Source organism: Stegodyphus dumicola, chromosome 2 (genome assembly GCF_044657685.1).
Source record: "Stegodyphus dumicola isolate Sdum_Otavi_A_Nest chromosome 2, ASM4465768v1".
In the NCBI taxonomy this organism is placed as follows: domain Eukaryota; kingdom Metazoa; phylum Arthropoda; class Arachnida; order Araneae; family Eresidae; genus Stegodyphus; species Stegodyphus dumicola.
Genome location: NC_140769.1, coordinates 288,314,158 through 288,341,968, shown reverse-complemented (window position 1 = coordinate 288,341,968; position 27,811 = coordinate 288,314,158). Strand labels below are relative to the sequence as shown.

Sequence of the window (27,811 nt, the reverse complement as noted above, 5' to 3'; positions counted from 1 at the left end):
ATTACTGTGGCTTGGTTGGAAGTAGCGCCACACCGGCTTTATCTTAACAGAAATATAGTTAGTTCCTTAGACACTTCATTTCACTCTGCGGATCTCTCAGTAACGGCGCTGCACCGTTATTCCAACAAGGTCACCTACTGCTGTCCGGATGGACGTCTTCCACCTCTTGCAAATAAACCTGTTCTTCTTCTTATGCAGTAAGTAGCCCCATTACTCTTGCTGGAAGTGGGTTTCGTGCCACTTTCTTTCCATTGCACCGCGTTTCCTTCTTCAGAAAGCCTGGTTAGACACCTTTCCCTTTCAGGAAGACAAGGACAAAGCCCGCATTATTCAAGGATGCGCATCGCGATAGTCAGTACATAATTCCGTGGAAGTCAGACACCGCTTTATAATCCTGTTGATGTAGAATTTAAAATATTTTTCTTTTGCAAATTTTAATGACTGATACGGACTGAACAAGTATTACATCGTTAGGCTTCTGCTGAGTTTCTTCAACCTGAGATCTGTCTGTATCTCTTCAAGAAAATAGGAAAGTTAATTTTGATTTAGAAAAAACTTATTTCTATCGTATTGTTGTATGAAATACTGCAAGGGATTCCATTTAATGCTCTAACATACAAACCAATGGAGAATGCTAGAAAAATGTCGTATGGATTTGATACCGTTTTATAGCAAAGGGTCCATTCTGATGTAAGAAAACAGCTTTTTCTTCGGTCTGGTACAATACAATATTTCTTTCCGCCATGTTTTGCCCACATTAGCTGCCTTTTCTTGAACTAACAAAAGTGAACTTAATTGTGAGTATTTCATTGATTTCTGGGAGAGTTTTACTGACAATTGCTTTAACTGTTATTGCATTTCTTGCAGCTGTATTCATATATTATTAGTCCAGAGGGGATTTGTCCCTGAATGACTATTGCGTTTTGCGCTTTTGCATCTATTCACTACAAACGACGAATCACTTTTCAAACTGTTGCCACAAAGTATTATCGCCCTGTGTTATATTTAAAGAAATTAAATAATGAAATATCCGCATAAATGTATGTATATTTCTCGCCATTGTGATAAAACAACGGTACCTAGAGTCATCGAATTTTGAATGACGTAATCCTTCTACGAATATGAGAATGTGGAAGATCAAATTTGACATTTGTTTTATTATCGATTTCCTATTTTCTAAAACTTTAACGAATTTTTGATTAACAAACTTGAGGATTTCAAAGTGAGCCATGTCAACTTTGTACAGAAAAAACACTTTTATCTTCAGCGCGTGATTCTCTGTATCGGAAATTATAAAGATAAGCTCATTTTAAAACTATTTTGCGATATTGCTGTTTTACTGAATTTTATGGTTTAAGTCCGAAGAACGTGATATTTGATAAATAAATGTAACACACAAAATGTTAAATAAATGCCCTTTGGACGTAATTAAAATCTGAAACGTTTCAGTTTTTTTTTCTTTTTTTTTTTTTTTTTTAATCTGCTTTCACTGACCCAAAAAAAAAAAATAAATAAAAATAAAAAAAATTACAAGAATTTCAAAACGGCTAGGAAATAAAAGAATATTTAAGGTATGCTTACTGTACACTGGAAAAATGTTTAGTGCACTGAAACTGATAAGATGGATTTTAATAGTAGTATATTAAACGCGTGATAAACGTTGTAAATAGTCTTTATTTGAACAATAAATTTAAAGCTACTTAAAATATTGGCATGGGAAACCAAAATTCCAGTAAAACTGTTAATAATATAACTTTGATTCCCACAAGAAACATGTTTTTTTATTTTAAACTTAGAAATTTCGAATTTTAGATGTCATTATTTGTTTTATAATATTAAACACAATTACTGTTACACATTATACTTTGGCTAGAATTAGAACTAATGCAAGATTCCATTCTAGGGGAATTACAAAGTGATAAGATAAGCATTTCGCAGGAAATTTGACAAGGGTTAGAATACTCTATAGGACGGAAGGTATATTCGTTAACACTAGAGTAGCAAACTCCAAACGTTTTTGATAGCGTAAACCTAAGATGAAAATAATTATAAAATGTACTTCATATCATATAAAATTTTTAAAAATCTTAAATGTTTCAGATTTTAAATTATGTCCAAAGGGCTTTTTTTTTTAACATTTTGTGTGTTACATTTATTTATTAAATATCACGTTCTTCGCACTTAAACCATAAACTTCAGTCCAAGAGCAATATCGCAAATAGTTTTAAAATGAGCCTATCCTTAGAATTTCCGATACAGAGGCACACGTGCTGGAGATAAAAATGTTTTTTCTGTACAACGTCGCCATGGCTCGCTTTGAAATCCTCGAGTGTGTTAATCAAAATTTCGTTAAATTTTTAGAAAATAGGAAATCGATAATAAAACAAATTTCAAATTTGGTCTTCCACATACCCATATTCGTAGGAGGATTACTTCATTCAAAATTCGATGGCTCTATGTACCGTTGTTTTATCACAATGCAAGAAATATACATACAGATGCAGTTTTTTTCATTATTTAATTTCTTCAAATATAATGCAGGACTCTAACATTCGGTGGTAACAGTTTGAAAAGTGATTCGCATTTTATAGCGATTCAATGCAAAATCGCAAAACGAAAACGCTAGTCCTTCAGGGACAAAGCCCCTTTGGACTAATAATATAATATTCAAAAATCAAATTTTTCGTTATTTTTTAATTTAAAAGAAATCAATTTAAATTAAATTAAAAATTTACGTTTAATCAGTTTAAATTAAATTACAAATTTACGTTTTGAATTAGATTTAATGCGGGCCATTTAATGATTGGATTTGTGAATAATATCGCAAAAATCTGGTTTTATGCCATCTGTTAATACAATTAGAAGATCTGGTTTAACTCTAAAATTTATTTCTGTATTTGGTTTTAATTGTTGTCACTGCAGAAAACTCTATTTCATACCGATATCTAACCCCCAATGCATTCGTGATTACAGAATCTGGAAATTCGGTTTTCAACCATATCCACCAATTAGGCAGACATTTTGTATTTAAAATCCGACTGCGAATTTTTTCCTCTCGCATCAATTAACTGTTTTTGATTTGCAGTCAAAAGATGATCTATTTTTACATTTTCAGCAACTGTATTCATGGCCCATTAAGCAGATAGCACTCATGTATTTTGTCATATTCCGGTAACCATTAATTAAACTGCGTATTATAGAAATTCGTACAATGAACCAAAATTTAGTATATTTTGGTGAGAAAGTTTTAAAAGTTATGTGGAGAAAAGAAAAAGTTTGTTTGTAATATTATTATTTTTAACACCACTATTAGACATATATCTCTAACATAGTTATCTCTAACATATATCAGTGTTCGTTAGCAAGAAGAAATTGTATTTAAAAAAAGCGTTAATTGATTTCAAAGTCGTAACTACATAACTTAACAAGAACTGCGCAAACGCCGAAAGAATAAGCAATAGAATATCATAATAAAAATTTTTAAAAATTTGAAAATTTTCAGCTTTTGCATTACGATCAAAAAGAGCGGGTTTTCTTTTCTTTCTTTTTTCATTTACATATACACATACATGTTTCGAGAGCATTCGCGCTACTGCTCCTTTAGGTTAAAAATATTTAGAAAACAGCATATCTTGAGAATTTCCGATAGACTCGCGCGCTGGAGATAATTTCGCCCCCTGTACAGTGTTGCCATTGCTTGCTTTGAAATCATCGAGTTTCTTAATCAAAAAATTAGTTAAAGTTTTACAGAATATGATAATAAAACAAATTCCAAACGCAGGCTTCCAGGTTCTCATATTCGGTTCAAGGACTAAGTTATTCAAAATTGGATGGCTCTAGTGTCGTTGTTTTCTTGCAATGCGAGAAACATACAAACATTTATGTAGATTCTTCATTATTTATTTTCTTTTAATATAATAGAGGATGATAATATTTGGTGGCAGCAATTTGAAGAATGACACAGCTTTTTATAGTGATTCGACGCAAAATCCCGTTTCGTTATCTATTATTGTATTGACTTCAAAAAACGGAAGATATACACTCATGTCCAAAATTATCTTTACATACCCAAAAATGATGATATTCAATGAAATATTGAATCAATGTGATCCGTATTTGCAAGGAATGTGTAAAAACCAAGCCTAATTAGCATTATCCAATCAAAAGTAATCAAACGGTTTGTGATATGCAAATCTAGGCGTTACGTCATCCAAGGGTGAATCAAGCGCTTTGCGCAAACTGAATATTTGAGTGAATTTCTGCAATATAGCGTTTGATTTCAGTGTGTAGGGACTCAAAGCGGTTTGTTATGGCTTTGCAGTATCATTTGGAAGAATCTGTAAAGTGGCGAATTATCGGCCGTTTAGAAGCAGGGCAGTCAATCATGGAAACAGCCACATGTCTGAATATTTCAAGACAGACAGTCTCTAAGCTATGGAAACAGTTTCAAAATGATGGAAGTGTTGTAAGGAGGCCTGGACAAGGTCGGAAACGAATGATAACTGCTTCTGAAGATCGGTATCTGGCATTAACTGCCCGTCGTAACAGAAAGGCTACTGCTCGCCAGTTAAATTCAGAGCTTGCAGCCGCCACTGGAACTGTTGCATCACGGCAAACAATATACAGAAGGCTTAATGAAAAAGGCCTTTATGCCAGAAAGCCAAGGGTATGTGTTTTACTGTCTTCACAGAAAAAGAGGGATCGCTTAATTGGTGTAAAGAACATCAGAACTGGACTGAACATCAATGGTCCCATGTTCTCTTTACTGATGAGTCGCGGTTTAGTTTAACTGGTGATTCTAAACGTGTTTACATCTGGAGGGAGTCAGGAACACGAAATGATCCCTCGAACGTTGTGGGAACGTGACCGTTTCGGTAGTGGAGGTGTGATGGTATGGGGTGGAATAATGATCGATGGACGTACGCCCCTATACGTGTTCAGCAGCGGATCTGTGACAGGCCAGATATATCGAGATGAGGTCTTAGATCCTTATGTAAGACTTTTCAGGGGTGCATATGGACCTGACTTTTTATTTATGGATGATAATGCCCGTCCACATCGAGCAAACCTCGTTGATGAATTCCTTGAAAGTGAAGACATTAAGCGAATACTTTGGCCACCAAACTCTCCTGACCTTAACCCGATAGAGAACTTATGAGACTGACTTGGAAGAGCAATTGCACGTATACATCCTCCTCCTAGAGATGTAAATGTTTTGAAGACGGCATTGCTGGAAGAGTGGAGATTAATTCCCCAAACTGTGGTTAACAACGTTATTTCCAGCCTTAAAACACGTTGTGATATGTGTGTACAAGTCAGGGGAGATCATATTCCATATTAAATTTGTAAGACTTAATTCTTTTTCTGAATCATTCCTTTTTTTCTTAACTCTCTTTGTCACACTTTATTACCATTTTTATTGTTTCATACTACAATTTTATATCATATGAGGTGATCTTCAATTTTTTTCTTTTGCATTTATGTGTCATCATGTTATGTATGATTCCACGAAAATTCATTTAATTATAAGTCATAGTCTCTGAGAAATCCGTGAATTTATGCATGTAAACATAATTTTGGACATGAGTGTATTTTCTATATGATATGAACATTTTAATTAAGGAATTTACTCAGAAATGCTACTTTGCAAAGTTATATATCATGTAAAAAGAAAAACTTGACTGTCAATTAAATTAAAGTAGTCCTGTTGTAAATTTAAGGCAGAAGAAAAAATCTGAAAGATTTCAGATTTTAAGTTACGTCCAAAGGGGCGTTTTTCAAGGTTTTGTGCGTTACCTTTATTTATTAAATATCATGTTCGTTGCATAAAATTCAGTTCAATAGCAATGTCGCAAAATAATTTTAAAATGAGCGTATCCTTAGAATTTCCGATACACAGTTCCGCGGGCTGGAGATGAAAAGTTTTTTTTTTTTCGCCCGTAGAATGTTGCTATTGCTTGCTTTGAAATCCTTGAGTTTGTTAATCCAAAATTCGTTAAAGTTTTACAAAATGTGAAATCGATCATAAAACAAATTCCAAATTTCAAATTTGGTCTTCCACATGCCCATATTCGTAGGAGAGTTACGTCATTCAAAATTCGATGGCTCTAGGTACCGTTGTTTTATCACAATGCGAGAAATATACATACATTTATGCATATTTTTCATTATTTAATTTCTTCAAATGTAATGCAGGATTCTAACACTGGGTGGCAACAGTTTGAAAAGTGAAACGGCCATTTATAGCGATTCAACGCAAAATCGCAAAACGAAAACAATAGTCCTTCAGGGACAAAGCCCCTTTGGATTAACAAACCATTAAAATGTATGAAATGTATGGTTCTAATAGATATACGTAAATGTATGATATACATATATATAGAGAGAGAGAAAGGAAGACTTAAAAATCTTTTTTTTTTTTTTTTTTTTTTTTTTTTTTTTAGGAAAATCAAACCTTCTTAATAAATAAAATCTGTTAACATCACTATTAGAAATAATTCATTTCATTGTGATTTAATTACGATAAGAATGCAGAAGGATTTTATTTTCATTTGGAGAATCAATGCCTTCAAAAATGTTTTGCAGTGAAGAGAAGATATAAAGCAAATTTAATGTTGAACTATCTATTGCAATTCAATTATTGCAATGCCTATGGCATTGTATTGGTTGTACAGAATTTTTCGCTTTTTCATATTATTTTTTTCTCCTTACCCTTTCAAACCCGTCGAAATTTCTTCACCGTGCTTACTGCTATTATTCCGTGGGTTTTTATCCTTGCAACACAGGGAATATTGCCATTTGAGGAAAATATTAGTTGGATATTTTGTGAGCAAGCTATCCAGTAATATAAATCCATAGCTAATTTTAATTAAATAAATCTTTTCTTTCTGAAGTAAGTACGCAAGTTGACGCATGACATTATAAGGTATTTCTCCCGACTTCTTCGCATGCCTTCGGAGTGTAGTGGTCAGCACTCTCGACGCGTATTCGAAAGGTCGGTGGTTCGAGTCTAAGCGAGGGCATTGCTAATTTTTAATGTCTCCTGAGTCTCTACAGTGGCGCCCGAACTAAAAATATGATGATTCTCCACCACCAGGATTTGGCGACTGGGTCCCCTAATCCTCAGTCGCCCTTTAAAAGGGGGAGTATGTAAGGTATTTCTCCCGCCTTCCTAGCATGCCTTCGTGGTGTAGTGATCAGCACGCTCGGCGCGTACTGGAGAAATCCGTGGTTCGAGTCCAGGCAAGGGCATTACTTATTTTTCCTGTCTCCTGCTTCCAAATAACCTAATGTCTCTACAGTGGCGACCGAACTAAAAAAAAGGCGGTGGATGATGATTCTCCACCACCGAGATTTGGCGACTTGGTCCCCTAATCCCCAGTCACTCTTTAAAAGGGGGAGTATGTAAGGTATTTCTCCCGCCTTCCTAGGATGCCTTTGTGGTGTAGTGATCAGCACGCTCGGCGCGTACTGGAGAAATCCGTGGTTCGAGTCCAGGCAAGGGCATTGCTCATTTTTCATGTCTCCTGCTTCCATGTAACCTAATGTCTCCACAGTGGCACCCGAACTAAAAAAAAAAAAAAAAGCAGTGGATGATGATTCTCCACCACCGGGATTTGGCGACTTGGTCCCCTCATCCCCAGTCGCCCTTTAAAAGGGGGGAGTATGTAGGGTATTTCTCCCGCCTACCTAGCATGCCTTCGTGGTGTAGTGATCGGCACGCTTAGCGCGTACTGGAGAAATCCGTGGTTCCAGTCCAGGCGCGGGCATTGCTCATTTTTCATGTCTCCTGCTTCCAAATAACCTAATGTCTCTACAGTGGCACCCGAACTAAAAAAAAAGCGGTGGATGATGATTCTCCACCACCGGGATTTGGCGACTGGGTCCCCTAATTCCCAGTCACCCTTTAAAAGGGGGGAGTATATAAGGTATTTCTCCCGCCTTCCTAGCATGCTTCGTGGTGTAGTGATCAGCACGCTCGGCGCGTATTTGAGAAGTCCGTGATTCGAGTCCAGGCGAAGGCATTGCTCATTTTTCATGTCTCCTGCTTCCATATAACTTAATGTCTGTACAACGTTAGTTTATGATGAGAATAATATCACCACAAGAAAATTTTTTTTGCCATTTTAAATACTTCATTTTAAATTTAAGATTTTATTTTCTTCAGCTTAAATTTTTGGAGAAATAATTTTTAAATTGTAGATCGTATAGTAACTAATTTTTAAACTATAGAATATATAGAAACGAATTTTTAATATAGTTTATGTAGTAACTAATTTTTTGAACTATATGCTATAGTTTATAGCAACTGCTTATTAACAAATGTTAAACTGATGAGCTGAGGTTGCAGTTTCTTTTTAGTTATATGATATATATACAGTTTTTTTAAAACATTTTTGTAAATTTAACGGTCATTTCCACTAGGTGCGACACTGTATTTTGAAATTTTCAGATTTCATTGTTTTCCAAGTTTTTGAACTTTAATTAATGAAAGTTTGAAGTGAAGAGTTCATTAATGAAAGTTTTTAACTTTTAATTAATGAAGTTGTTTAATTAATGAAAACAATATGAATTGCTTTTAAAACATTTCGAAAGCTTTTCATTTATTTCTTTTGTGTCTTTTACTAATTTCTTTCCTCAGCTAGTCGTTATGGATTAAAGCTTAAAGCTACAATTTCAGATAATTCAGCTGAAATACACTGGTTATCATAAATTAAGGAAAAATCACAAAAATTGCGATAACTCTCCGAAAAATAAGCCAAACCGTGTAAAATTTGAATATGTTGCCAAGTAAGTGTAGCTGAGTAAAACTCCAGTATGCAAATTAGTGGCACTGCACTCGGAATACGTCACCTGCGAGGAGCATAAAAGTCCATGTTTGAGAGCAAGCCCGCATATTTCACTGTGATAGTGACATCAGAAATCTGAGATAGCCAATTCGTAACAATGATCTCCAGGCATCATTTGCCTGCAGAACTACGATAGAAAGCAATTGGGAGACTAGAGGCAGGACACAGACTCTGGAGGCAATTTCAAATCACAGATTCGGCACCTAGGAGGTTCAGCCAAGGACGGCCAACTGCTACGACGAGAGCCGATGACCGATATTTGACATTATGTGCACTCAGGAATAGAACTGCTACTCCAACTCTTCTTAGATGCTCTCTTGCTGCAGCCACCGGAAGGTTGGTGTCAACGTCAACTGTGCGTAGAAGGCTTCCCGAAGGTGGTCTGTATGGCGAGGCGAACAACCATTTGCGTGCCGCTCAGGTCACGCCAAAGAAGGGACCTTTTGCAGTGGACACAACATGTGCACTGGACGCCTGAGCAATGGCGGGCTATTCTCTTTACGGATGAGTCCAGGTTTAGTCTAGAAAGCGATAGTAGGCGTAATTTGATATGGAGAGAACACCTGGAACCTGTTATCATCCGTCAAACATCCGTGAAAGAGATGCATACGGAAGAGGCAGTGTCTGTGTTTGGTGTGGCATCTCTTTGGGTGGACGCACAGACCTCCATGTTTTTCCAAAGGGAACCGTGAATGCTCATGTTTATAGAGATGACATCCTTGATGCTTATGTGCGCCCATATGCCGGGGCAATAGGTGATGCTTACCTGTTACAGGACGACAATGCAAGACCACACTGGGCAGGCATCGTATATGATTCTCTTAAACAGGAAACAATTATGCGCATGGAGTGGCCAGCTCGATTCCCAGACTTGAATCCTATCGAGCACGTTTGGGATGCTTTAGGGAGACGTCTAGCTGCTCTCAATCCACACAATCAGACCCTTGTCGCGCTTGCAACTGCTTTGCAAGAGCAATGGCTCGCGCTTCCTATGGAACTGATAGACCGCATAATGGAAAGCATCACACATCGCTGTATGTGCTGTATTGCTTCTAGAGGCGATTATATTCCATATTGAAGGTACTTTTCCTATAGCAAACTGACATCTTCGATTTGTTCATTTTATACATGCGCTAATTTCTATACTACCATAATTGTCTGGTAATTTCTTTTTATGTTATTTGATACCTTACTATATGTTGTATATTGTGGGTAAGTTTCATAAAATTCTACATGTAACTTTTTCAGTAATCGTGATTTTTGTGATTTTTTCTTAATTTATGATAATTAGTGTATATAATAGTTTTTAGAAGCACAACTTCCTATTATAATTAATTATTTAAGATATCAACTGGTTATACTTATATGTACTACCTATTTGCGCAATTAAATAACGATTTATCTTCACAAATTTTCATTTCTTCAATTTATATAAATTTTAAATCATTTTAATATATTATGAATGATTGCAAGGGAAATTAATAAACATGACACGTACTTAGAATTTAGCTGTTATTATATCGGCCAAAACTAAGGTTAACAATTTATTGAACATTATTTCACATTCTTTCAGATATTTCTTAGTTAATTACTGAATTATGACAGTCTATGATCATCAACTTACATATTTAAATTTACGCATAGTGTTATTATTAATATTGTTGCTAATTTTGCACGCATATGTAAATAATTTTAGCGAAAATACATGTAAATTGTAGTATCGCTTGTAATACTTCACCATGTACTAATGGTGAACATATAAGAATATTATATTTTCTTCTCCGTAATTCAGTCGCGAATAAACGCACTTGAGACTCGAAATAAGAACTTAAGAACAGGAGAACCTAAAACACACAATACATTCAAAATGAGAAAGGAAAATAATAGAAGTTAAAAACTTACTTAATTATACAGTACGTTCTAAATGAGAAAATAAAATAACAGTCATAAAAATCTTACTAAATTATGTGATTCAAATCTTATTGATTGCAACAACTTAAACTATTATGGCCCTTTATGACCTCTCTTTTCGACTTTTACCAGAGCATATCTGTGATTGACGACGTACACCGGTGAGGGTCCGAATATACAAGAATGTAGTGAAATATTCGGTCTTTCACCGGCGTATTTGGTGAATGTTGATATTCTCCGGTGAAAGTCGACATTCTCCAATTTCGGTCTTGTACGGTAACATATGTACGGCCTTGAAGCTTAGAGGTTTTTAAAGTACTTCTAAGGGCCAATGGCTTGCATTTGCCTTGTACAGGAAAATAGTCACGAAATCTCCCAAGTAGACTCTGCGATTTGCAACAAAACAAGCCTAGAGAAAAACTGAATGAAAATAAATTAGCAAAGTATTGTCTACAGTCATTTACCTGTTGATTTCTAACTGTTTCTTTCTTTCTTTTTTTTTTTTTTTTTCTTTCAGGCTTTATGAAAGCCATTATTGCATGGAAATGCCCCCAGACTTTTACAGTTCCAAATGGCAAAGTGATGTTTCAATCAAGAAGCGGTGTTACTGCAGTTTTCACATGTGACAGTGGCTTCACTTTACGAGGAACAAATGTTTCACATTGTCAGACGGATGGGCACTGGTCCGCATCTGCGCCAACTTGCGTGCCAAACGGTAAATATATTCTATTCTTAATTTTCTTGGCACTTACGTATTATCCCATTGACAGGCCAAATAGCGCGATTTAGCACCAATTATGAAAGACTGTATCCTTTAGAATTCCGCAGTAACGTCTGGCTCTTGGCGACCGTTGCGCTGAAATTTCTGCCAACAGGCGACTGGATAATACGTAACATTTTCATTTCGATACATGTGCAGTGCGTTAAATAAAAGCAAGTCTTAAGAGTGGTACTTTAATACTGTAAGACTGCACTTATTTATATTGCACTACACTTTAGTTTAAAATTTTTATCCGCAAACAAAACATACAAAGTTTTTGAAAATTGTAATCTGAAAATTTCAAATTACAGTGGAATACGTTGAAGAATTTACCGTTGAAACTTCAAGAACTTAAGGGGTGTTGGAACCCCAAAATCTTCAAAAAATTTTGATTTCGGATTTTCGCATTTTCAAATTCTCTACACTTTTATCTTTCTAAAAATACCATTCTTTAATCTCTATGAAAGTTAGAACTGTAAAAAAAATCTAGTTTTAATTTGTCATCGACTGCTTTGATCAATGAGGATTTTTACATAAAAACGCGTTTTTCTCCAAACGTGATTTTTTTATACTCGATGTACCTTTTCTCAGGAACGACTGCTCACAGGTATCTAAACTTTTTACGGCTTATTTATTAGGTTCCTTAATGTTTACTGAAATAAGCTTTTTGTAATAAACTTGGAAAAAAAAATTTAATTTTTTTGTGTGAGAAAAGTGCTAAATTTTACTATGCGTGACAAAATATTCTGTAATTTACTCTAAATTCAAAATGTTTTTAAAAGCTCATTTCAGTATAATCAGATAGGTATACTTTAATTACAGAAAAAATTTCAAGCTTGTATCTACAGCAGATTTTGAGAAAAGGTACATCGAAAATGGCCAATTTAACATTGTCGGTATAGGGGTTTCTGATACCCCTTAAAAAAATAATATTTAATAATATTAAAAATATAAAAATCGTAAGCTTTATACGCAAACACCAGTTTAATATTTGAAGCAGTATTAGCTAAATAAAGACAAGAAGACTGTCAGTTCAAGAATTAATTTTCAGAAATTCAAGGTATGAAACAAAGTCATTTATTCAAAACGAGCTGTTCAAAATAACAGTACCAGATAACACAACATAAAAATTACTGCAGTACTATTTCAACATAAATGAAATCCATATGGAATCTTGTGTACTTTTTCAATAAAGAAATCACTTAATTGCTCAAGCCGTAACAATGTACCATTTTCATTGAATCATTACCGCCGGTGGCTTGTAGTAATTATTTATTTCAAGTGAAGTAGCAATGCTTGGTACTCTACTGTTATAAGGACAGTATTCAGATTGGTTTGGTTTGGTTTGGTTTATTTAATTATGGCAAAGCACACTAGGGCTATCTGCCTAAGGGAAGGGATGCCTTCGTGGAGGACTTCCTAAGGGAAACTGACTCGTATACACGTTACACATGGGGAAAACCACGAAAACGCCCATGCAGCCAACCCGTTCGGGGGTTTCGAACCTCGGACCGCACTACCAATGTTCAGCGACTTTACCGCTCGGCTGCTGTTGGGCAGGACAGTATTCAGAAATGTATGTATATATGTTACGGTGAAACACAGAAATCTGGAGAATGTCGACTTTCACCGGTGAATGTCAACATTCCCATAGTCGCTTGGTGTATGTCCGAAATATTTTCCAAATACTCTTATTTCTGACTTACACCGGTGAATGTCGACATTCACCATGTACTAATGGTGAATGTTGAACATATAAGAATATTATATTTCCTTCTCCGTAATTCATTCGCGAAAAAACGCACTTGAGACCCAGAATAAGAACTTAAGAACATAAGAACTTAAAACACACAGTACATTCAAAATGAGAAAGGAAAATAATAGAAGTTATAAACTTACCAAATTACGTGATTCAAATCTTATTTATTGCAACAACTTAAACTATTATGACACTTTGAATTGGACAAGAGGCCCTTGCTTTCACAACCGCATTTATTTGTGGAACACTTCCTTTTGGAATGGCAGCGTGTACATAGACTCCTCTCTTTTCGACCTACACCAGAGCATATCTGTGATTGTCGACATACACCGGTGAGGGTCCGAATGTACAAGAATGTAAAGAAATATTCGATCTTTCACCGACGTATTTGGTTAGTGTTGACATTCTCCGGTGAAAGTCGACATTCTCCAATTTCGGTCTTTCACGGTAACATATGTACAGAATATACACATGCCTGTATAAGCATATACATTTGTAAATACATGCATATACACAAACATTTCTGAATCTGGAGTATATAACAGAAGAGTACCCAATGCTTTCTATTTTGCCACATCCGCAACTTGGAAATAATAAACATGTCGAAAAGCATTTCCTTTGATACAGTTAATAAAAAAAATTGTGTACTTGTTGTGCATATATGTTAAAGAAAAATATCCATTAATTATAAAAAAATATAAGACGCGTACGAATGTTCGTAACTTTTGGCAAGAGAAGAACAACGTGGGAAGGTAAGAGTAAATAGAATTGTTTTCGAATTACATCATGCAAATATAGACCCACAAATTTTCATCAAATCGAATTTAGGGGTAATAAAAAATGTTTCTGTCCCAATATAAATTTGGAAAATTTTTTTTCTATATTTCTAAAATATACAGGATAAAAAAAAGAATGGCTGATGCTTCTTATAGTAACGTTCTTATTACATTTGAATATTTTTTAAAAAATATCTCATGTGGACACCACATCACTTCCTTGTATGGTCTATTAAATTATACACATTTTTTGCTACATTAAAATTATTCCCTCGAATTTCATTAGAGATATATTTCTCATTCAGTTAATTTAATTCTCATTTCACCCCAACGTAAAAATACATGAAAACTCAAACCGTCCACATTAAAAATTGTAAAATACAGGAAAACTTAGGACTCAAAGTAAAGTTAAAAAAAAAAAAAAAAAAATCTACAATTAAAATTAGAATTTAGATGCAAAAACAAGTAATTCGGCCAGGGAGCAGAAAGACAAACTTTTTGGTGCACAAAATTAAAAGTTTATTTTTGGTTTCACTTTGCAAAAACCCAATAAAGTTGGGGCACAAACTGATTTAATTCACTATTCTGCTAGGAGTTTCAAATGCAAACAAATGGTGACCTCGTTAGGCTTAGCAGCACTTAAAGAACTTTTAAATTGTTGATAATTCTACAACTGTCACATGCAGATTCATTGAAGGCATAAGAACCTTAACCGGAACACAAGAACAACATAATTTAATAACTTTTAAAGCAAAAAACGCACAATTTACGAAAATATAAGTATAAAATGAACTGAGCTTATCAAAGCAGGTAGCAAAGTCGGTATATATACTCGTGTGTGAGCGCGCGATTAGGGCGGCCGCTTGCAACGAAAAAGGGGGGTACACATCTGCATGTTATAGCAGTCCCATATACAAAATTTACCGCTTTGTATCTACTCGTTTTTCAATTATGCGAGATAGGTATGCACATATGTACAGACTTTACGAAAAAAATCTCGGTTAATCTTTGGATTATGGTAACTTAACGATTTTTGGCGAAAATTTGGCGATGAACCCTGCTACAGCAACCTGCTAGTTTTTTTTCGGGGGGGGGGGACGCCATTCGGTTTTCACGAAGTAAAGGAGGTATTTTTTTTTTTTTTTACTCAACATTTTTTTCCAACAATCTGCTAGCCGAATTACGCTTATGCTAGAACTTTTATGGAACAAAAGTGCTTAATCATGACGAACATTAGGTGCGAAATTGGGAGAAAGTGCAGAATCGCCCACTGCTTGCCGCGTTTTTAAGAATGGCACATACACGGTATTCATGTACACGTCGACCTATTTTCACTTAAAAAAACATCCCAGAATGGCACAAAAATGGCATTGCGCACACTCTTGACTTTATCCATGTTCACTGCTAAAGTCCTAGCTAGTAACCTTTATCGCTTTACCAAAATGTCGCCAAACTACCTGTTACCATATTCCAAAGATTATCCAAAATCTCTTCTGAATCTATTTAAAAGCCGTTTTGCATCCCGTTTTAGGAGGGGAAAAAGCATTCTTTATTCTGTTTGTATTTAATGATATGATAAAAAACATGTTTCAAATGGATTCGAGAGCGGTCGAAATGGATATTTTCGTTAAATGAGATACCCGAAATTTTTCGCGAATACAATACTTCATTTACTTCGTAGAAGGAAGTAGAAATGGAATGATTAAAATAAATTTCATAGCATCAGATTTTTGCTTGAAAGTTTCATAAAACGATAATTTAAAATTTTTAAAATGGCAATTCTCATTTTAATTTTCAACTAGTTACTTTATAGGAGTATAACACAAATTTATACTGGTACTTAACGTATTAGCGCAATTCTGCGATTTTTACAGAAGAAAAGTATGATTACTTATGCATATCAGAACTTGCCTGAAAAAAATTATATGTCACAATTGCCAAAAGATTATTTATTACGTATGAGCTAATTATTATATATTATTAATATGTACACTATAATTTATCTCGAAAAATCTATCAGTGAATCTTACATACGTTTTATTTTCCGCGCTCCTGGGCGAAATTTCATGGCACATGCTTTAAGAATAGACATAAAACAGTTGTTGTTTGTGACATAAAACCCATTAGAGATTTTACCGACGAACGCTAGGTTCTTACTGAAATTATACCTTATATTTCTACGACGCCAACTGAAACTCAACAAACCATACTTTACAATTAAGACAAACTATACCACTGTTTTTGTATAAAAAAATTACTGAAATTATACCTTATATTTCTACGACGCCAACTGAAACTCAACAAACCATACTTTACAATTAAGACAAACTATACCACTGTTTTTGTATAAAAAAATTACTGAAATTATACCTTATATTTCTACGACGCCAACTGAAACTCAACAAACCATACTTTACAATTAAGACAAACTATACCACTGTTTTTGTATAAAAAAATTACTGAAATTATACCTTATATTTCTACGACGCCAACTGAAACTCAACAAACCATACTTTACAATTAAGACAAACTATACCACTGTTTTTGTATAAAAAAATTACTGAAATTATACCTTATATTTCTACGACGCCAACTGAAACTCAACAAACCATACTTTACAATTAAGACAAACTATACCACTGTTTTTGTATAAAAAAATCTGATGAGTACACCACGACTTCCTTGTACGAAATATTAAATTATACGCTTTTTTTCATGCATTTCATTTAAACTTCTTGGATTAAATTAAATCTACTTCGTCGATAGCGCATATAAACCACAACAAAATAAATGCACTCTTTACGATTCACTATATTTGTTTATCATAGCGACACTCTAGCGCTAGGTTCCCTTAACAGCGTTATATTTCGTTCATATTATAATTCAGAATGCACAAAATTTATATCATTTGAAGAATTATCGAATCGTTGCCACATGTTCTATTCAAATACTATAATAAAGCTAGAACGATGTATAAAAGATATTAAATTCTACAAATAATATTATGTATTTAGTAATTCCTTGCAGATTTACTTAACCGGAAGATAAGAACAATAAGGATAAGGACAGTATTCAATAATTTTTAAAGCAAAAAATGCACAATTTACAAACAAATAAGTGTAAAGAAACTGAGATCACTGAGCGGGGTAACAGAGTGGATATATATATAAATATATTTATATACGTTTGGTGCGGCCGATTGCAACCCAAATACGAGGTGCACATCTACATGTTATAGCAGTCCTATATACAAAATTTTAATGTTCTGAGGCTACTCGTTTTTGAGTTATGCGAGATACGTACGTACATACTTTCGTACAGACGCCACGAAAAATTCTCTTCAGAATTCATTTTAAAGCTGTTTTATAATTTTGTTGGAAGAAAAGAGTCTTATTTTCTTCTTACGTACAGTTATCACGCAAAAACATCGTTAAATTGCATTCGATTGCGGTCAAAATGGATATTTTCTTTGAAATATGCTACCTGAAACATTTCGCGATTACAATACTTCCTTTTTACTTCGTACAAAGAAGTAAAAACATTCGAATACAACAAAAAGAATGCATACCAAAATGGAGACATTGCTTACTAAAACGTACGTGCATGATTGCCTCAAGATGCGTGTGGTTTCCAATCTTTGACACATTCAGAAAGTTTGGCGACTTCTACTAAGGCGGTTGACAAAATATATCCCTATTTTTCTATAAAATCCGCTTGAGTAAAGAATACGAAACACATACGAAGATGGTGAAGCTGCTTATTTGATCGTGAAGCTGCTTATTTGATGATGAAATTATAAATATTTATACAACAAATTAGCAAAATAAGGAAAAAGAACAATTTTTCTTACCTTGTCTTCTCGAAAGTGCCGAGCACCATCATAGTCTTGAGTAATCCAATCGTTATTATACACGAAATGGTGAACGAAATTCATTTATTTAACACAACATAAGTTTAACGCGGATTAAGAATAAGTAATTTTTTTCACAATACAATATATAGAGTATTCAAGTAAGAGTTATATTTTTACACTGCCCTATCACATCGGTGTGAAGAGTGAGTCCCTTTATTAGAGCACACCTAGAATAGAACGTTTATCGCTATACTTGTGGTTCATGATGTCCTTCACTATAACTAACACTGTTACCGGCGTGGTTACCTGAGTAAGTGCTATTATGTATGCAGCACGTAGGTATATCTAGTATGTTTCATTCCTCATATCTACCCTTTATATCTTCCTTTATATCTATGTTTCATTACCATGAATGTTTTTAATTTTAAATTAAAGTTGTAACAGACCTATTTAAGTGTAATTGAACTATTTTATTCACGCCATGAACTCATGAACTGTAACCGAACTATTTTATTTAAACGCCATCTCGTGGCGATATGAAAAAACGTCAGTCGACCTCCAGCCGCCATGATGATAGCTTACTATGTTATGTTATTCTCAATGTTTGATGTTCCATTTCGTTTATGTTTCATTTTTATATATATTTCTTTTGTTTGTAACCGTTCCTGTGTGGTCTGTTGATAAATCCTTTTAAAGCTAGCCGGCATTAGTGTCTATTGAGGAACGGCTACATCACATTTGGCCCACGTTGGGCGCCAATGTGATGTAGCCGTTCCTCAATAGACACTAATGCCGGCTAGCTTTAAAAGGATTTATTAACAGAGCACACAGGAACGGTTACAAACAAAAGAAATATACATAAAAAATGAAACATATACCAAATGGAACATCAAACATTGAGAATAACATAACATAGTAAGCTATCATCATGGCGGCTGGAGGTCGACTGACGTTTTTTCATATCGCCACGAGATGGCGTTTAAATAAAATAGTTCGGTTACAGTTCATGAGTTCATGGCGTGAATAAAATAGTTCAATTACACTTAAATAGGTCTGTTACAAAGTCATTCATTTTAAAAGCATTATATTTCGAATGATATACAAAGTCTCTTTTTTAGCCTAAGACGTAAAAAATTTTTTTTATTATTTGTTTTGTTTGAAAATATTTTTTAAATGATATTTCCTGATAAACTACTACAAATTTTACAGTAAGATCTGATGTAAATAGTAAATTATTTCAACTTATGTTCATAAGAAAGTTTCTCTGATATATTTGCGTATGCATAATATTCTTAAAATGAAAGATGGATTCAATTTTTATTTTTACAATTTTGCTTTACCGTGTAACTTTAAATATTAAAAAAATCTGATGTGTACACCACATGACTTCCTTGTACGGAATATTAAATTATATGCATTTTTTCTTGCTTATTGGATTGAATTAAATCTACTTCGCCGACAATGCATAAACCATAATACAATAAATGCATTCTTTAAAATTCACTCTATTTGTTTACCATAGCAACAATCTGACGCTAGGTTCACTTAACAGTATTATATTTCGTTCATATTTAGCTTTACCTTTACCTTTACTCGCATTTGGTACCAACTGCTGTGAGTTATCACCAATAGATCAAGTATGCCTTAGGCCTTTCACGTTTGTATCAAAAAAGAAGATGTTCATATTATAACTCAGAATGCACAAAATTTATATCATTTAAAGAATTATCGAATCGTTGCCATATGTTCTATTCAAATACACTAATAAAGCAAGAACTATGTGTAAAAGAAATTAAGCACACACACACACAAAAAAAAAAAAAAAAAAAAAAAAAAAAAAAAAAAAAAAAAAGAAAAGAAAAGAAAAAGAAAAAAAAAAAAAAAAAAGAAACAGTTTTTTTACAGACGATTGAGTATTTCTCATTCAATTAGTTCAGTTTTCACTTCGCGACAAGGCAAAAATACATAAAAACTCAAAATATATGTATTAAAAATTACGAAGTAAATCTTAAACACTTATTTCCTCGAAAAAATTCCAGAAAGGATTAAGCATGATTTAATTCGCAATAATAAATGAAGGCGTTATCTTTGTTGTTGCGAAGCTAAGTTTCTCTAGATTGGCAACAAATCCACTATTCTGCTGTTTCAAATGTAAACGAGCAATGGCCGCCATCAAAAAAATTATTAGGCTTAGCGGCACTTAAACAACTTTAAAATTGTTGATAATTCTAAAAATATTGCATACAGATTTACTAAAGGTATAAAACCTTAACCTGAAGATAAAAACAACATAATACAATCATTTTTAAAGCAAAAAATGTACAATTTACAAACATATAAGAGTAAAGAAACTGAAATCACTGAGCCGGGTAACAGAGTGGATATATGTATCTATCTATCTATATATATATATATATATATATATATATATATATATGCGTTTGGTGCGGCCGATTGCAACCAAAATACGAGGTGCACATCTATATGTTATAACAGTCCTATATACAAAATTTCAACGTTCTGAGGCTACTCTTTTGAGTTATGCGAGATATGTACGTACATACGTTCGTACAGACGCCACGAAAAATTCTCTTCAGAATTCATTTGAAAGCAGTTTTATAATTTTTTTTGTTGGAAAAGAGTCTTTTATTCTGTCCTTACGTACAGATATCACGCAAAAACATCGTTAAATTGCATTCGATAGAGGTCAAAATGGATATTTTCGTTGAAATACGATGCCTGAAACTTTTCGCGATTACAATACTTCCTTTTTACTTCATACAAGGAAGTAAAAAAAGGAATCTCTATCCATAACTACACAGCAAGATAACTAATATGGCATTAAATTCTGTATAATTATGCGCATACGACTGAAATAAATAACGTTTAAGAAATATTTTTTGGGTTATGTAATTTTCTCTTAAGAATAAATTTAAATCATAAAAGAAAAAAAAAAAATTTCCTCCGACATCTTTTACTCGTTTCCAGCAGAATTTAAAAAAAGTAATTTTAACGTTAACGGCTGGAACGATTGCATGAAATAAAATAATAATTATTAAAAAACAATTTGAAAACTTTCAGATTTTATATTACGCCCAAAGGGGCGTTTTTTTAACGTTTTTGTGTGTTATCTTTATTTAATAAGTATCATGATTTTTGCACTTGAATTCAATGGTAATATCACGAATTATTTAAAAGAGCATATCTTTAGAATTTCCGATACACAGTCTCGCGCGTGGAGATAAAACTATACTTTTCCCCCCTCACAATGTGCCACTGCTCGCTTTAAAATCGTCAAGTTTCTTAATCAAAAACTCATAAATGCTTTACAAAATGTGAAAATACAAAATAGATAAGAAAAGAAATTTCCAATTCGAGCTTCCAGATGTTCATATTCGGGTGGAGACGTACGTTATTCAAAATTAGATGGCTCTAGGAATCGTTGTTTTATCTCAATGCGAGAAACATGCATACATTTATGCAGATTCTTCATTATTTAATTTCTTTAAATATAAACCATAGCTCTAATATTCGGTGGGAACAATTTAAAAAGTGATACGAGATTTATAGACTAGACCGTCAATCTCGGAACGCCTGCTATTGTTAGCTGAGCGAGTTCAATATACGCAGGTGAGAGGAATAGAAGGGAAAGGTTCTGCAATGGTTTCCAACGGAAATAATTAGATCGTGCAATGGCTTTCAGTGGGTACCAGGGAAAAAAGGTATATGCTCGCTGACTTATTCCCGAACTGTGGAAGGAGTTTCACTGCTTATTTTTATGCTCCATTTTTATTGAACATTTTGTTTAAGGACAGATTAATTTTTATCAATTTGTGAAACAAAATATATATATATATATATATTTCGTAGAAAAATACGTGTTTGCAATGTAAAATTGTATGCTTATTTAAAATTTGCTTAAAGGCATAACGTTTTGGCGAAATTACGTAATTTTGTTTATTCCAACGAAATTTAATATTTATTAGAACTCTTATTACGGTAAAGCAACAGAGTATTACATGGTAAAGTGTAAAGTTTTTATTTACTTTAGCTATTGTAGAAAATTGTAACTGTAAAAAAAAAGGGCAGACAATCAATAAGAATAATAAATAATACACTTACTAACGAAACCCTAGCTACCCTCACAAAGCAGGAGCCCGTTCATAGTAGGCGCTCAATCCCGGAAGCGTAATGGCAAACCGCACATTGAGTTGATCAATGTTAACGAATTTCGCTTACTGCGCATGCTCAGTGGTGAATCGTTGGCGTGGGAGGAAATACTGGCAAATAAGGGGCATAAGCAACACTATACAAGCGTGTTAGTCATGTTGGTTTTACTGTTTTAAAAAATTGCAAATCTACGAAAAACATTTGTTGCGTGCTTATTGCATGTGCTTCTGTTTCATTTCACTTTGGTTTATTTTGTTCTTAAACATTACATTTAATGTCAGTTACTTGACTTATTCAAACTGGATTTATTCCTTAATTTGTGAAAATATATACGAATGGTATGTCTTGTATCATTTAGCTAATATATCTTGTAAAGTTTCCTGTTTTGTAATCCTTCTTACACGAAAATTTGCATAGTTTACGATCGACATTTTCACTCTAAGTAATGAAGCAATTTACAACCTAACAAGTTTTAAAACCTCGAACTGTATACGCCCAGATAACACAATATCAATCATATACCGTATCTAAAATACCGTAAATCTTCATCTAAAATTGCGCCAAAGTTGTAATTGCCCCAAATTCTATTCTGGGCATGCGCAGTAAGCGAAATTCTTTGAACATTGATTAACTCAATGTGCGGTTTGCCATTACGCATCCCGGAACGACTGAAATTCCGTATACTCAAAATCCCGTTTCCTTTCTTCTCTTAGCTCATCCCTACTTTCACGTACCATACCTACAAATCTTGGACTCTTCCAGCAAACAATAGAATTCGTTCCGGGATTGAGCGCCTACTGATTTACTGTGAATCATCTAAACGTTGCCAAATAGTGAATCAACTAAACCAGCGGTTCTCAATCTTTTGACCGGCGCTTAGATGGTACATCTAAGCAAAAGTTGAAAATCTTTAGTATCACCACTACAAAGTGCTACTACCACCACCACTCTTGAGCAAAGCTCAGATCGCATAAATTTACGAGTGTTAGAGGAAAAAACTCAATCAGGATGTTCGGGGTTTAATATTTGAATTTAAAATTTAAAAATACTTTGCTTCTTTGCGTACCACCTGTTCTTCTCTTGCGTACCACCGGTTGAGAACTCCTGAACTAAACAATCAAAATACCAAAACGAAACTCTGGGCAAACTGCCCCTATGGGCTACTAAAAATTCGCATACGAAAGGAAAATTCGAAGTAACAATAGAAAATTTGGCTAATCTTTGGAATATGGTAACAGGTAGTTTGGCGACATTTTGGTAAGGCGATAAAGGTTACTAGCTAGGACTTTAGCAATAATCCGAGAAGTACAGAGTTCGAATCACAGAATATTTTGTCTCAGAGAAATGAAAGATCATGAGACATGTTATGTGACATTTCCCGGAAAATTCCGATCGTGATTTTAGCTAATAAGTACTTAGAAACAATTTTGCTGCTAAAGTGCAGAATCGCCCACTTATTTTTTTGGCGCTTTTTACAAGAGTAAAGAGAATTGGATTTTTGTCAATTTTCTTTGACTTTTTAAGTGAAAATAAGTCGTGTACATAGATAAAGTCAAGAGTGTGCGCAATGCCATTTTTTTTTTTCAATTCTGGGATATTTTTTCAAAGTGAAAATAGATCGACGTGTACATGGATACCGTGTATGTGGAATTCTTAAAAACGCGGCAAGCAGTTTGAGATTCTGCACTTTCTCCCAATTTCGCACCTAATCTTCGTCATGATTAAGCATTTTTGTACCATAAAAGTTCTAGCATAAGCGTAATACGGCTAGCAGATTGTTGGAAAAAATGTTCAATAAAAAAAAAAATAAATAAATAAATAAATAAAACATCTGAAATGTTTCAGATTTTAAATTACGTCCAAAGGGGCGTTTTTTAACATTTTGTGTGTTACCTTCTTTATTAAATATCGTGTTCCTCGCACTTAAACCATAAGATCCAGTGCAACAGCAATATCGCAAAATAGTTTTAAAACGAGCATATCTTTAGAATTTCCGATACAGAGACTCACGCGCTGGAGATAAAAATGTTTTTTCTGCACAACGTTGCCATTGCTCGCTTTGAAATCCTTGAGTTTGTTAATCAAAAATTCGTCAAAGTTTTAAAAAATAGGAAAATATCGATCATAAAACAAATTTCAAATTTCAAATTTGGTCTTCCACATGCTCATATTCGTTGGAGGATTACGTTATTCCTTCGGGATTCAAATCCCTTTGGACTAAAAAAAAAAAAAAAAAAAAAAAAAAAAAAAAAAAAAAAAAAACATGCCTTTACTTTGTGAAAACAGAATGGCGTCCAAGATACAACTAGTAGGTTGCTGTAGCAAGGTTGGTCGCCAAAGTTTCGCCAAAAAATCGCCAAGTTACCATAATGTAAAGATTCGCCGAAAATTTAAAGGCATTTTAATTTTTTTAAAGTTTATAATCAGTGATACATTATGTATAAGTCTAATGCATACAATATAAGTTAATAAATATAAAAATAATGAGCAATGAATAGAAGAAATAATGGTAGTACTCCGTTTCGGAAGGGGGGGCGTTGGCGATGGCTAAATGTTTTTCGCAAAATCAAACACCAAACACAAAATAAGGCAAAAGTCTGAAGTCTAGATCCTAATCTTGAATCATTAATTTATTCAGAAGGCATAACATTTTTAATAGCTTCCAACATCGAAGAAGATATGCTAGTTTTCTATGCATTCATCGCCACGTAAACTCAGGGCAAGTACGATTCGAGGTATTGTCGTCTCGTTGGTCGTGCCATTTTGGGCCTTTCCCATACATGCTGTACCGTTTGGGTGTAACATCCACTTTCTGAATCGAAGTGAAATTCGCGTTCACAGCTGAATGTTCGAAGCTGGCATTTCGCAGTTCATCTGATTTATATGCCTTCCAAGATCCGTGTAAATAGCTGTTCCTTCCATAACATTTTCCTTAACAATAGCCAATACAGTTTGCTCGAATAGATCAGGAACTGCAACTGAAAGCATGCATTTGGCATACTCCACCAAAAACCAACTATTGTGGAAGAACTCGTCCAACGTGAAAAGGCAACGTTGTTCAACAACGAGCAACGTTGGGCACGTTGAGCAAGGCAACGTTGCTCAATGTTCGTCTATTTCGACAGCCTTGTCGTTTCCACTGATTTTCACTGTTGGTGGAGGAATTAAATCTGTTGTGGTAACCTTGTAGAGTCATTAGGATTTTTTTTTTTTTTTTTTTTTTTTTTTTAGAGCAGAAAAGATAAACAATAGAATCCGGTCTTGATAACAAAATGTTACCAAAATTTCTATACATTATCATAGTAAAATTAAAACAGGTTGAAAAATTATTAGTCCAAAGGGGCTTTATCAAAGAAGGACTATTTTTTTCGTTTTGCGATTTTGCGTTGAATCACTAACAAAATGCGAATCACTTTTCATACTGTTGCCACCCAATGTTAGAGTCCTGCATTATATTTCAAGAAATTAAATAATGAAAAATTTCTCGCATTTGTGATAAAACAGCGGTACATAGAGCCATCGAATTTTGAATGACGTAATCCTCCTACGAATATGGGCATGTGAAAGACCAAATTTGAAATTTGGACTTTGTTTTATTATCTATTTCATATTTTGTAAAACTTTAACGTAAAAAACTCAAGGATTTCAAAGCGAGCCATGGCAACGTTCTACAGAAAAAAACATTTTTATCTCTAGCGCGTAAGTCTCTGTATCGGAAATTGTAAAGATATGCTCATTTTATAACTATTTTACGATATTGCTGTTGAATTAAATTTTATGGTTTAAGTGCGAACAACGTGATAGTTAATAAATAAATGTAACACACAAAATGTTAAAAAAAAACGCCCCTTTGTACGTCATTTAAAATCTGAAATGTTTCAGATTTTTTTAAATTGTATTCAGATTATTACTTTCCTAGAAACAAATTCAAATAACAGAATCTTCTATTTCAAAGTGTAATTTATTTTATAAAATTTTTCTAACAAAATATTCACAATTCATCTCTTTCTAAAATTTAAAAATACTTTAATTTTAGGTCAAAAGTCAAGCCACGCAGAGATCGAAAATATTGTTTTAAATCCAGGTCATTCTGTGAACATAAGCTGTTTCCCAAATGGCCAAAGTCATGTTTTCTGGACAACTAATGGAAGTATTTCCGGAATGATATTTTATGAAAGTAATGCTCTAGTCCTGTCAACTCAAGTCAAAGGTGTTCACATATGCTTCAGCTACAACTCACGGAAAGTCGTGGTTTTGAAGGCAGTGAGGGTTGTTATTTCCAATGAAGTATCGCCAGATCCAATTTCCAGGACCTGCGAATTTACGTTTAAGAACAAAACAACAAGTCTAACCTCTCGGACTGGAACAAAAGTAATTATATCATGTGATGTAGATTCCAGAACAGCAGTGACCTCATGGTTTAAAAATGGCAAAGAAATAACAGAAGAAAATAGGAGCCCACTGAAATCCTATTACGTTATACCTAATTTGCAGCTATCGGATGAGGGAAATTATACTTGCGTCGTATCTGAAAAATATTGTTCAAAAACAAAAAGTGTTGTAGTTAAAGTCCAAAACTCTAATGAAAGCTCTTTCAGTTACATGTGCGGTCAGCCCGTCGCTAATAATACTCGAAGAAATAAAAGAGTTATAGATGGCAGTCGAGCATCACCACTCTCCGCACCTTGGATGGGTATGCTGTCCATAGACCGTGAACCGCCTTTTTGTGGATGCACCTTGATATCAGATAGTTGGATTATCACAGCTGCTCATTGTTTCAAATCTGTAAACAATGGAGTCACAAGTGTGATGTCACCAGAAGAGATCCGTCGTAAGGTTCGTGTCAAGTTTGGTAAGCAGCAAAGAAGGCAAATTGAGAAAGACGAAGTCGTAAGAAGCATGAGGAACCTTATTATCCACCCAAAGTATAAACCTGTCTCCAGTCTCCAAAACGTTGCCATTGAACACGACATTGCTCTCGGCAAACTAAACGAACCTGTCACCTTTCAGCCAACTGTACTACCCATATGCCTACCCCCACTAGGATTCATGGCAAATTTGCCCTCTAATATCTTGGGAGTCGTTACTGGTTGGGGAAGAGTCAGCGTAAGAGACTCAGTCATGGCACTTACTCTTCAAGAAGCTTATTTACCTTTGGTAAATAATAGTTCATGCCAACAAAGTACCAATTACGTGATCACTGATAATATGCTGTGTGCAGGATATGCGGAGAGTTATAGACCAGATACTTGCTTTGGAGACAGTGGTGGTCCATTCGTGTTGCAAAAATCAGACAGTTGGTATTTGGCAGGTGTTGTCAGTTGGGGAGAAGGATGTTCGAGTCCAAAAAAATTTGGAATATACACGAAAGTTGAAAATTATGTACCGTGGATTCAATCCGTCCTCGTAGAAAATTCTTAGTCCATAATCTGAAGTAATATCTTACTATGCAGTTCTTTTGAGATCTGCATAGCACTTTGATACGCTACGTTATGCTTCATAATTGAAAACAAAACAGTTTTCACAATTATGAAGCTTTCTATCTGGAATGTTTTCTTAGCTTTTACTGCCATGTGATATTTAAATGCACTTTTTTAACTTTTGAGTGTGACGTAGAATCATTGTGACAGCTTTCATTTTTCTCCTTCAGTCAAACGAGGTTTCATTCCTACATGTTCAATTTTGTTATACTTTCTTTTTGCCGAATTAAAAAACTTGAGCAATTTTTTAAAA

General features: G+C 34.2%; 1 protein-coding gene across 1 annotated transcript; it reads left to right on the top strand.

Moving 5' to 3' along the window:
• LOC118188966 (venom prothrombin activator nigrarin-D-like) lies at positions 1-27,811 on the top strand. Its single transcript, XM_035359493.2, has 3 exons — positions 1-197; positions 11,278-11,475; positions 26,115-27,811. Exons 1-3 carry the CDS (start codon positions 149-151, stop codon positions 27,497-27,499), a joined length of 1,632 nt encoding a protein of 543 aa, XP_035215384.1. The 5' UTR covers positions 1-148; the 3' UTR covers positions 27,500-27,811.

Excerpts from the sequence above, each read along its gene's own strand:
- LOC118188966 (XM_035359493.2), top strand. The coding sequence starts at position 149 with ATGGACGTCTTCCACCTCTTGCAAATAAACCTGTTCTTCTTCTTATGC. Across the intron at positions 198-11,277 it reads CCTGTTCTTCTTCTTATGCA|GCTTTATGAAAGCCATTATT; the intron begins GTAAGTAGCCCC and ends TTTTTCTTTCAG. Across the intron at positions 11,476-26,114 it reads GCCAACTTGCGTGCCAAACG|GTCAAAAGTCAAGCCACGCA; the intron begins GTAAATATATTC and ends CTTTAATTTTAG.